Raw genomic sequence first — 12697 nt, forward strand, 5'->3', positions numbered from 1 at the left:
ACTGTCTACACAATTTCACGAGACTAATAACAGTGGTGGGCCTGCTCATCTAGAAGCAGGCTTGGCCTCTTTCGTGGCCCTGCCAGCCTCAGTTTGACCTATAAATAACGTGGGGGCCATAGGCCACTCCCATCCAATAATCTCCAACTGCTAATGCATGTATGGTAGGGGGCTATTTATTGGAATGGATGATAAATTACATGTTTTTATGAATCAATAAGAGAGAGGAATTTATTAGAACATAGGTGTCTATATTTTGAACAAACATTTTACTTCAGTTAATTTTGTTAATATTATGTAACCTGGCTCAATTCTTGCAACCCAGTTTATCAATCTGTCCCTTCGCAGCAGTTAGCAATTGTATGTATACTTGTAAACAATAACATAAACTGCCACTTATACACTGTAAGCCCTAGGCTTGTACAGTTCCATAGGGGGTATAAACATAGGGGCTTATAATCCGAGGGGCCTTATAACTGCAATAATAAATAGTGCTTCAAAACGGCAGTGCTGATCAAAATATGATTTGCATTTCCTGGTTTTAAATCAAGCTTCGAAACGTGATAACTAAATTCAATTCAATTCAATACATTTGGAGAGAGCTTATATCTGGGGGAAGGGGGAGGGATAGGGGAAAGGATTTATAATCAGATGATTTTTTTTGTTTACAAGTAGATGGGCCTACAACTGGGAGGGCTTAAGTAAGAGGGATATAAGTAGCAGTTTACAGTGTTTCACTGTTAATTTGTTCCTGAAGAAGCAGCCAGCCAGATTACTACAGTGTCCCTGAACCCATACTGCACATCTTCTCATTCCCTTACTGCGTATATGGTAGAATGAGCACATCGAAATATCTGCCTGGTTGGTACCTTTTTTTACAATGCATTATAATGATTATTGGGCAAAAGCAAAAATACAGGCAAACAAGATTTACTAAAAATATTTATAAGCTTTAAACATAACTGATATCTGCCAATCTGTATTCTTACCGGGCCCATTTTTTCTCCTAAAACAGGAGTCTTACTGTAAGTAAGACAAAGTTTTAACTCTTAAGAATACCTTGAAAATGAAAAAAAAAAAAAATTATCAACAAAAATTCTCTCTACAGTGTAATTACTTTATTTGTAAAGAAAAGCATTAAGAAAAAAAGAGTGAAAAAATATCATAAGTTATTCTTTTCAATTGTCACATTTAATGGTCGCTATGGCTGTTGTCACACTGGAGACAGATTTCTGAGACGAATAATTTGCCATCAAAATTGAGGGATAAACATAGGGGTATAGTCAGACGGATTAGTCATCCAAAATTAAAACCAACTCCTTATTCACCTCGAGACAGATTACCTGTCCGTGATAGATAATCTCTAGTGTGAAATGGATCAGAGCTGTTGCAACAGTGAGTGTGTTTCTCTGCTTAAATACAAGTTATTATTTTGCAGTCCAAACAAGATGTTAAAGAAGAGTTGTAGCTAATGTGCAAAACTATCATTAGCCTTAACATTTCCTGCCTCAAAATAAATGAAAAAAATTGTTCTAATGAGTGCACAAATTTTTAAATTGCTAAGGTATTTTTGGTGTTGAAGGCTTTGTTATGGTGCAGACATCCCGGGGGGGGGGGGGGGGGGAGGTACTCCCTATGATGGCCTATACGGGGAGGCTCCACCTGAAAGCCTGAAAGGGGTACCTGTTGCAGGCTTCAGGTACATGAAAGGGTAGGCATTTCACTAGTTGAAGTATATAAAAGGGTAGGAAAATCTGTCATTTGGGTCTGTGAAAGGGCTCAAAAGGGCTAACAGATGAATTTTATGGCTTTAAAAAGTCTAAAAAATGTTCTATTTTTGCGATTGATTCCTATTCAAAAGACAGTGCACTTACAGCAGTTAAAAGGGATGCAAAGTTCTAAACAAGGTGTGTGAAAGGGGTACCGTTTGTCAATAGATGGTATATGAAAGGGGTACATTTTCCTTTAAAAATAGTCTATAAAAGGGTAAAGGGTTGGACCTTGGGGTGGTGCCTCCCCATATAAGATTGCTCAACATCATCTTTTCAATATTTTGGTTATGTAATTGGTGATCCCACCTCAGGGTGCAAAAAAAGTCAGTTTTACAGCCTGCCATTCGGGCAAGCTGTAGCTAGCATGCACTAGCCCCAAAAACTGTCTTTGATTAGCAGGATTGATTGCAATCCTTCTGTTTTTGAATATCCCCCAAAAACAGCAACCAGCAAGTTAAGAACAAAAATCACTAGCCCGATAGCAAAATCCACTAGCCCTGGGCTATTGGACATCACTTTCTTTGCACGCTGCACCTTATACAAACCAACTGGAGATAATGTCAGTTCATTTAAATAGGAACTGTATCAACCATTAAATTAAAAAAATGCAAGATCATTGTTTTTTACCTGAAAATTCTCCGTGAAATAATAATGCTTTAAAATTATAACATAAATGTTATTAATCCTTCATATTTCCATAACAAAACAATCAATGAATCCAGCCCTCTGATAATACATTATAGTCTCACTGCTAGTTTTCAACTGGTGTTGGCTGAGGCAAAATGACTTGCACAACATAGCCTTTGGGAATTTTAGCTTCTCCTATTGTTGTCTTGTCAGTTAACATTCGTCCAGCATAAAACCATCTTTGCTTTGAAGGCTCAAACCCTTCCAGCTTGTGAAGCTTCTTTTTAATTTTAAGGACAGTATCAGAAGTGTAAACAGTCATTTTCAGGTCCTTTCCAGAAGACAATCGAAGTTTAATGTACAGTTCATCTCCAGTTGGTGGAGTTTCGTTTTCATCATCGTCCTCTTTGCTCGTCTCCCCACTAACATCCTCATCCTTAATTAGATTAGTTGGCCTGCTGATGCAGTAGACTGGAAGTACATATCTGTTGCCCAGTTCATCATAAGCATCTTGTAAGGATCCTGACAGATAAATAAATTTTAGTAGAGTACATGGTATACAGTAGAGCACTGCTAACTGGACCACCCCACCCCCCAAACCCCTTCAAAAAAGGTTTAAATTTTAAATTTAGATACAGCCAATTTCCTCTCCCATCTATTATTCAAAAGGGAAAGGCTATAAACCATTGTTTTTCCTGCAGATATCTAACTGAAGCAGCCGTCCATTAGAATGACTTCTAACACATATGCAATTCCAGAAATATTAATTTCAGCTCTACTGTTCCATTTATCAAAATTATTGCAGAACATTATAGTCAATGGAGGAAGCGACCCACAGTGTGAGCATATTAACCACAAAGACGTACATTTCCTAGGTGAACAAGTCAACTAAACCAAGTGACTTAAATTAACACACACATCATCAGACCACCAAAGATGTGTGCACAGGTGCATACAACTGAACCTGGAAGCTGTACATTTGCTAATCAAGATGATACGAAATTTGAAATGCTCTTCTGGTAAATTGTTGAGTCCATAGGTGGCCCAGAACAAGGATATTGTCGGCACTGATTTGCAGACGTTACTAACAAAGGTTAAATAATATTACAGTACATCTGCGACATATATTCTTGCATTATTTTTTTCTCATCTTTTCTTTTTCATTTTTTCACATACACATTCAGCCTTATCTATTCTTATCCCATTTAATGATTAGTTTCTGTTCTAGAGAATTTGTACATGCTCAGTGGTAAATTGTCTTGCCGATGTCAGTATTTTATTTATTAATTAGATAATACATTTTTTAAAGGTAGTCGTATACACAAGCCTTATTGGCTTCCTCGTGCTCCCTTGCCTCATCTTTTTTTAAATTTTATAGTGACTAGTGAGACATAATGCTAGGAGTTTCTCGATTACATTGTATTCTCGGTTTGTTTATTTTAAAAACTCATGTAAGTGTTTGTAAATAATGTAATAGTAAAATAAAATAAAAATTTCGAAGGTTCTAGAATTTGACTTCGAAAGTAAACAAGCAAACAAATAATAGCATAAAGATTAACTCATTTTAAAAAGCAAAGGGAGTTTGGCAGAGGCCATGTTTAATAAAGTGAGACGGAGGTTGTGTTTAGTTTGGAAGAGGCAGTTTCTGCTGTTTACATCGAGTCCAGAGTTATGAGTTGTTGTAGAGATATACTGTTGTAAAGGCTACATTCATTTAAGAATAAATCTTCTTGTTATTCTTCTAACAACCTTCAATTCAGTTTACTCGATCTGCATATTTATCCCTCTTACCATTAACTTCTGCAGGGGTGGGGGGGGGGGGGCTTATTAGAGAGGGGGCTGCTTATTGCAAGTACTCTCTTTTAAGAGGTACTTGTAGAGCACATGGAAATTCAACTGTTATTCTTTAGGGGCAATGGAATTGAATAGGGGAGCCACAAAAGTGAGTCACTTATCACCACTGGGGAGTGAGAAAACCTCTGGCATCCATGGTAGTCAACAGTCGAAGTCAAGTGGTTGAATTTGAAATTAAATTTCATTAAACATGAATGCTCTTTTATACATTATAGAATTAAACAAATTCTTACGTTCTTTTCAAAATACATGCCAAATTATCTGTAGCAATCGTCGTAAAAATTGTCAGTTTAATAGTGTAAAAAGTAAAAACCACAAACATCAGCACTCTGCGATCTTGTAAAACTGCACTTGATTGTGAATGGTCGAAAGTGGAGATCGCTTTTCAGCTACACCGACTATAAGCTTATCACATCTTTGTGACAATGAAAAATGCGCTATTATTTTTTACCCACTATTTTCATTACTGAGACATGAAGAAATAAAAATTAATGAAATTCGACAACTAAAGGGGCCATTTAGCTCTGTTGTGCGGACAGTGATTAAACATACATATCTCATTTTTCTAAGACGTGACAACTTATATTGCTCTGTAAACTTAGAAGTCGTTATAGCGATCGAAACTTGCGGTACAGCATCACAGACACCTAACGACGCACTTAACAAAGGATCCACATTTAAAAGCATTTAATAGTCGTTATAATATTGACATCTAAATCCCTGTTAAGTCTAGAGAAGCCACAGAGATGAAAATATATTTGCGTGAGGTTCCTTCGATACGCTTCGTTCAACGGAACTTGAAATAGACATGATTCAGCAAAGCGTAAATTCGAGCATAAACTTTAACTTACCAGTGGGAAGTGTTATGTTTGCACCATCAACGATTGCTTGTGCCCAAGTGTGGTCATCTGTTTCAGCTGCCGCTCTCAACGCATCCCAAATCTCTTTCCGCCCTTCAAAAGCTGGCGCAGTTTCCCAAAACTCATCCCTTTTGGACCTGAGTTGGCCCTCTGTGAGCGGCATTTCCGAAGTCCATGGCGGACGTTCCTTCTTCAACGGCTGATTTCGACCCAAAGTAACTAGAAAAAACAAACAGTAAGCGTCAGTTGACACTATGAAACCACTTTGATTCGACTGGTACTAGACCTTGAGCCGTAGAACATGCCACAGCAAAATGTGGCTAGTAGAAAATTTTAGGCAAATACCTCCCGGAGTACTACCAAATTGATCGCTGGAACTGACTCGAACACTCGGATCTCTCGATGTTCCCATACAGCCTCCCATATTAACGGTTGGCTCATAAAGTAAGAAACCAAGGAATCAAACTGCTCCGCCAAAACGGCGGCAACAGAGAGTTTTTCCCCCTGATTTTAGCTGCTTCTCTCAATTCCTGGCATAGAAAAAATTCGTATGAATAGTGACGCATAGATTGATATTCACTCTAACGTGACGTCACAGGTAAACAGAAGCGGACATGCGTGCATTGCCATTTGTTTTTATGGCCTTTCAGTTTGCACTTCCCCCTCTTCTTCTTTTATTTTCTTCTTTCTTTCCTTTTCCCTTTTCGGTTTGTTTTGTTTTTCATTCTCTTGTTTTTCCCAGAAATTCATTTCTTTATAATAATATTAGGGTTCCCCACATGATACATGTAGGCTGAAGAGATTTCAAGAGATATTTCACCATCAGGAGGGTACTCCAGATATAAAGAGACAGGGAGGATCATCGACTGGGGGCATCCCTAGGGCAACAAAATTTAACACCAAAAAACCCCATGCCGAATTTCCAAGCCATAAAAGTTTCCAGAAATCATTAAATGATATAACATGAAAAATAGAAACATAGCCCAAAAGATTCCTACATTAACTCAAGCAACGCCAAAAAATAATTGCCAAATTTTCCTACCCAAAAAAATCCCGAAATCGAAAATTTCAAACCCGAAAAAAATCCTTCAGTCATCCCTTTCACTTAAAATCATCTGTAGTAATACCAAAAAAAAATTCTCATGGGAACCCAAGAAAATGAATGTCAAATTTCACAGAATTACATCTTACACATTAAATTTTCATAATTTTTCCTGTGTAATCACAATTCTTGTGAAATTTGAAATTCATTTTCTTGGACTTCCATGAGAAATATTCTTTAAGTTGGTGTTAACTACAGATGACTTATTACATCCTTAGCCCTTGAAAAATGTAAAAAAGAATGCAATATTCTTTAAATTATTCTGTTTCAAGGTATTTGTCCACTAAAAATTAAAATTACCGGTAGTCAATTTCTTGTGGATTCCGTCTTAATTCTGATTGTTTCGTTATCCCTAAAAATCCCTTACCAAAGAGAAAATAATTCACTTTTACTCGTATTATCATTTTACTTTATTAATCATTTCGATTAATGATTATATTTTACAAGGTATATCATTTTTGTCAACACAGTCACACATCTATTGCAAATTTAGCCTGCATAGCTGGTGGGATTAGCAGGTTAGTGCTCTTGTTTTTGGCAGCAGAGCCGCTGCACGAATCATCATGCGGAAAGTACCCCAGGTACAACCATCCCACCAGCTGTGCAGGCTATTACACTTGCTGGACATATATCTGTTTTGGCTATTCTTTTAGTAAGTGTCTAAAGGAGAGGAAATTTTCCCTCTCTGTTGGATACTCTTTGACCAAGTTTAGGATTGGTTTAAAAGTATTGGGACTGTAAGATTACAGTAAAATACTGGCCAGAATGATGTGATTAAGGAACCTCACTGATGACCCCCTCTACCATCTCTTTTTTCACAAAAAAATGAAATAGTGATTCCAAGTCTCGGTTATGATCTGCTGGCTACCACATGTACTTGATAACAAAATTCCTGCACATATTGCCCAAGAGGCCAGCTACATAGAAGGTTTGAAACTATACAAGGGTTTACTTCATGTATCTGTTTCTAAAATAACTTTTTTCGAAGGAAACTTACTGCAATTTTCAATAACACACATACTTTGAAGTTTAAATAACCTGAGATCAGGCCCAATTTTAGCAGTTCTCATACATTCTCTCTAACAGCCAGCGCTAAAAGTTTCGCCATGCCTGCCGGAATGTAATTTTCAAAGCAAAACCAAAATAGAGCCTGATCTCAGGTTAAAGTTTAAATGCCAATTTTAAGAGTTTGCATTTTTGGCTGCCATCAATTACAGGTGTCTTGGTGGATTTTGAATGTTTTTGTGTTTCAGAGTTCATTGTTGTGATCATAGCTATGATTGACAGCAGCTAAAAAATGCAATTGTAAGGTTGGTTGTGTTTTGAAAGGTGCAGAAATGCCGGCTGATTTGATAGTACATCTAAACAACGGTGGATGAGCTGGATGCAAACACAGAGCTGCCACTTGATTCACTTACACCTTCATCAAAGGTAAAATGCCTGGTCTTTCTTGCTTGAAGTGCAGTCTCATGAAGTCTATCAGCCGAGTATTTTGACTGAAGTTCTAGAGAACTCTCACTTAAAGGTCGAGACTTTCGACTGGAGGGTGTCGCATTGTCTTTAGTGCTACTAGCACTAGTTGTTTCTTCACTGCTTTCACTCACTTTAGCTTCCACGGTTGGTTTGGAAGGCTTTGATCTCAATCCTATTGAACTCAGGTAAGGCTGAACAACATAGGAGATTAAATGTTCCAGTTTTCTATAGTTTCTACTGTTTTGGTCATCGTGAACGCCCTGCAACATAAAAAGTGTTACAATGTTTTAGAAAGTCAGCCTTCATTAATTTTGCCAAGCGTACATGTAAGAACAAGACCCATTAATACTGGCTTTATGGATACTTTGTTGAGATTACAGCCCAAAAATCAAATTTTATTTGGAGGCAAGCACCAATCAGAAAATTACCGAAAACTAACTGAAAAAAACCCTGCAAAGTATGGAAGGTCTTCACCATTACTATCAACAGTAACTTGGCCTGTGGGTCTCTATAATAATAATTGACAATTGAAATTATCAATTTTATTTATAATAATAATATTATACTTATTTAAGTTGATTGATTAGTTCAGACTACATTATACAGTTATATCTTGTATTTTATATAGTTTAGTAGTATCTAGAGTATTTAGATTATTTAGTTGTTATTTTGTATTTTATGTAGCTTAATATTATCTATTTAACTGTTTACCTCATTTATTCATTTATTATTATTTTAAGAGGGGCACAAGTTTATTAGCTCTGGCTATTTAGTGTCAATCCTCATTAAATTAAGTGTTTATCTTATCTTCTCCATTGAATTTAACATTCATATGATTTGAAGAATTATGAAGGTCAATGACAAGTTACAGTACAGGGGTGTTACGCCCTTTGAGATCAGACTGCATTCTTCATATGACATGAATGAAGAATTCAATAAATTTATAATTCATTCAAAACATTTCAAGCTCATAATCCCTGCATAGGATTTCTCAAACATTTGCCAGCTCAAGGCTGTCGCTAAGGAGTGGCAACCGGAGATTTCCCCAGGTTATTATTGGCATGTGCCCTGGCCACTTTCAAAGGAATCGGGAGGAAGATAGAACCAAAAGAAACTCCCAGATGTTCAATCAGGGGCACCCAACAAGAATATAGTTCAAAACCACTTAAGGTGATTCCATAGTAAAAGAACCTAACATAGATTTTAGCTAAAACTTGGTACACTGATGTAACAAGTCAAGAAGATGATAAAAAAGTAATAAAAAGTGGGGGTCACCGTGCTCGTTTTGACGTCACAATGCTGACAAATACGGCTATTTAGGACCCTTTTACAAAAACCGCGGGCAGCGCAAAACTAGACAAAAAGGAGAGATTTTTTCGATGATGCATGTGACATCACACAGAATTTGACTTTTATGTATTGTTTATCCACTTACGTACCAGAAAATGCCCTTTAATGCCCTTGTTTTTACTTTACGCTCCAAAGTAGAATTAAATTGGACGCGTGCTTTTCGACCCGTGATGGCTCAATCCGTACAATTTAGTAAAATTGCCAAAAAACTGAACATAGATTTGTGCCAATTTTTTTCTCATCGAAAGGAAGCACTGTCCTTATTAAAATCATGAAATAAAAAATGGGGGTCACCGTACTCGTTTTTGCGGTAGAGCTGCAGAAAGTGCGCACCAAACGCATTTTCTCCGATTTTTGAGAGAGGACTGGAACGAGTTTCAAAATAGAATGTATGTGAAAAGGGGAAGAAAGTATTAAAAAGTCTGTTTTTACAGAATTTACATCGAGATATCACATTTAGGACACAATGTGATAAAGAAAGTGTTTAACTGAAAATCAAAGTGAGTAAGCACAAGTTAAACATCCACTATCGAGGTTCTCCGAGAGGAGGTCGAACTCAGCAACACGCGTACTGTTTACGTTATGCACATTCGCAACACATTGAGTCTCACCTCGGCAAGAAACAACAGCAAGCAAAAATTCCAATAGCGTTTCTCTTCAGTCAACTTCATTTTAATAATATTACTTCACATGCTCTTTTTTACGGTGGCCACCTTGTTATGCGCAGTAAGAGATGCGCAGTGCAAAACTAGGGAATCACCTTAAACATAGCATTGTTAAACGTATTTTAGTATCTAAATGGTAGATATAAGCATACTTTTATCCCCTAAAAATTTTTTATCTGTTCGAATTTCCTAGCTGAAAGTGTAGTGATCCGAAAATTATAGGGATCAAAACTTACCTTTTTGAAAATTTCAGCCAGAAAAAAGGCTCCCGAAAATTCTAGCTGACCTTTTTAGGGTACAAATCGGTTAAAAATGGGCAATTATACCATTTTTTGGATGTTCGAAAATCCTCGGAGAGGCAGGCAAGCAAGAAATTTTACAACAAATGTTCCTAAAATTCTAGATCTCAAATCGTCTTCCGAACAGATATTTTCTGAAAATTGACGTTGGGTGCCCCCGTTCAATTCCCTGTCACCTATTAAATTGTATATACTGTACCTGGGAAATTCAAATGGTAGTAAAAGCCCTGCTGCTACAAAGCAGCTTTGGAGTACAAATGAATGCTTTTTATTGTAGAAATTCTTTAAAATCCAGTCAATAACAGTTTCACTTTTAAATCAGTATTTTCCCTTTTTGGTTTTCACTAAGCATTTTAAATCTTCCACCCTTTTACTCTACCCTGCCAAAACAGCTCAATTGCTGCACAACTCTCTCTTTGTGAGATGCTACGTGTAATATACACAGGGCTTCTGATAGGTCGCGGAAAAAAAAAAGGTAAATTTTGCGGGATTTTTAGGGACAAATTTGAGGAAAAATCAGCCGATTTCACGGGAATTTTCAGGGCAAACTTGGCCAAAAAGCAATCAGTAAGAAAACAGCGGATTTTGTGGTTATTTTTGGGCAAATTTCGCTAGAAATTGATCAGTTTTGCACTGATCAGACCAACGTTTTTAATGTTTTTCTAACAGAGGTCATTCAACGACAATATGCTCCAGAAATGAACCAGTGGCAAAGCCTTTAACATCATGGCTAGTGCCCAGTTTTCGCAACATAATCTAGGCCTGGTAGTTTTGGGACGTTGTTTGCCATTTCAGTAACGAAGTTTCAAGATAAATTTACAAGTTTACGGCAAGTAAATACCCCCAATAGCTGAGACAAGTTTCAAAAATGCTGTGTAGAGACATGTATTTGATAGGATTCCTACCAAATTTTGCAGTATTTTGCTTGTTTTTGTGAATTTCGCGGGAGGTCGCGGATTTACCTGAATTTCACGGCTCCGTGAGTGCACGAAATATCAGAGGCCCTGTATAAATGTATTATTGTTCAAAATTTTTCTAAGACACGAGAAAACTTGTTGGACGAAGGTGTACAATAATCTTTCAAACTTTGGTCAGCACTAACTTGTTATGAAACATTAACTCGCCAACAGTGATTTAAGAAATAGAAGAGAAATATTTTAAATGAATATCAGGCCATCCCCCTTTTTCCCTCCATTTAGTGTCATCCAACTGACCCAAATTTTGGGGATTTGACTTTAATTAATTCTTTTTATCTGAAAAATGAGCATTGTATATAATGGCATTTCCAGTCATACATGTAGAAGTTTTGGTGGTGTATCTTTTTTGCTTTTTACTATGACATCAACCATCATATTTCCCACCATATTGAGTTTGTGTCAATCTGGTGACCATGTCTTGTTGTTTCCAGGCTCCATGGTAATGATGCTGTAGTTTCAGCCTCCTATTCTCAGACCTATTGTGATATTTTTTTATGTTCTTTTTCTTCCTTTTTTTTTTCACCTGATTGACCGACCCAAAATTCAATGGTAAATGAAAAAGAAAAAAAAAAGAAGATGGCCTTAACCCTTTTACTCCCAGCTAGACCAGTATATGATGAGATGACATTTCTTTCTAACTTCTGGATCTCTGGTTAAAATCCTACGGTGTTACCATTAAAAAAAACCCTTAGGCAGAGCTTTTACATAGTATCGTTTATTTCTTAGGATTTTACAAAAAAAGGAATTTGGAATGTCTTGTAAATTTTCACTCTGGTTGCTGTTAGGAGTGAAAGACTTTAAAAATTATGGGGGATAGTGTAAATGTACAGGTCAAAATTTAATTCAGGTAAAAAAAATTTTAATCTAGGTTGATTCTCAATTTCATTTGTCTCCTAGCCCCAATTCATGAATAATTAGGGCTAGAAGACAAAGAGAATAGAGAATCAAACTAGGCTAAAAACTTTTCACCTGAATATAATTTTGACCTGTAACATAAACACTAGTAGTTCTCACCTGTAAAATTAGTAACATCTGGACCAGTTTAGGGGGGACTGTCAAATCCATAACAAATGCTTCTTCCAGCTTGGTTTTCAAAACAACTACGTCTCGAAAACTTAACAAAGCAATAGCCCTTGTAGACTGAGCTTCCCGTGACTGAATATCTAAAAAAATGGCCTGAAGGAGAGGCAATATAGTGCAGAAAAAATAAGACCAACTATCTGCCAGTTTGTCCAAAAGAACTTCGCCATTCTTGGCTTTCACGTCCTCTCGCAGTATAATCATCCCCTTTACTAAAGATTCTTTAAAACGCTCACATATGGCAGGGCCGTTGATTTCTTGTTTCACTGTTTTCACTTTCTCCATGAGACTGCTCAATTCGAATTTCGTTAACTTCTTTCGTTGAAACAACGCAGTAACCGCGTTGGAGACGGTATTCCAATCTTCGTTTTTTCCAGCCGCGTAATTAAACTTTTTATCGGTCTGTTTCGGGCTTCTTGGTCGCGGTGCTCCAACCATGGTAGAGGAAGGATCTTTTCTTAAAAAGTCCCCCAAAGTTACTGGCGATCGAGCCATTGCAGACAGAAAAAAAAAACGTTCAACGTTTGGAAAAAAAAATGGCTGTTTAGTTTTGGGCCGAGATAGAAAACAGCTATTCGTGACGTTTATATGGAGTACAGGATGTAGCCAACGCAGGCCACAAAGACTGCAGTCGAAAA

General features: G+C 37.0%; 2 protein-coding genes across 2 annotated transcripts; both read right to left on the reverse strand.

Annotated features, from left to right (window-relative positions):
* Positions 1-156: 156 nt before the first annotated feature.
* Positions 157-5692, reverse strand: LOC140933192 (ubiquitin domain-containing protein 2-like). Its single transcript, XM_073382705.1, has 3 exons — positions 5459-5692; positions 5105-5332; positions 157-2921 (listed from the first exon to the last, which is right to left on the reverse strand). Exons 1-3 carry the CDS (start codon positions 5535-5537, stop codon positions 2524-2526), a joined length of 705 nt encoding a protein of 234 aa, XP_073238806.1. The 5' UTR covers positions 5538-5692; the 3' UTR covers positions 157-2523.
* Positions 5693-6601: 909 nt separating this feature from the next.
* LOC140933193 (proline-rich protein 5-like) lies at positions 6602-12613 on the reverse strand. The gene is made up of 2 exons (XM_073382707.1): positions 11994-12613; positions 6602-7948 (listed from the first exon to the last, which is right to left on the reverse strand). The coding sequence occupies exons 1-2, from the start codon at positions 12552-12554 to the stop codon at positions 7577-7579; spliced, it is 933 nt and encodes a 310-aa protein (XP_073238808.1). The 5' UTR covers positions 12555-12613; the 3' UTR covers positions 6602-7576.
* Between the last annotated feature and the right edge of the window lie 84 nt (positions 12614-12697).

Source organism: Porites lutea, chromosome 4 (assembly GCF_958299795.1).
Source record: "Porites lutea chromosome 4, jaPorLute2.1, whole genome shotgun sequence".
Classification (NCBI taxonomy): domain Eukaryota; kingdom Metazoa; phylum Cnidaria; class Anthozoa; order Scleractinia; family Poritidae; genus Porites; species Porites lutea.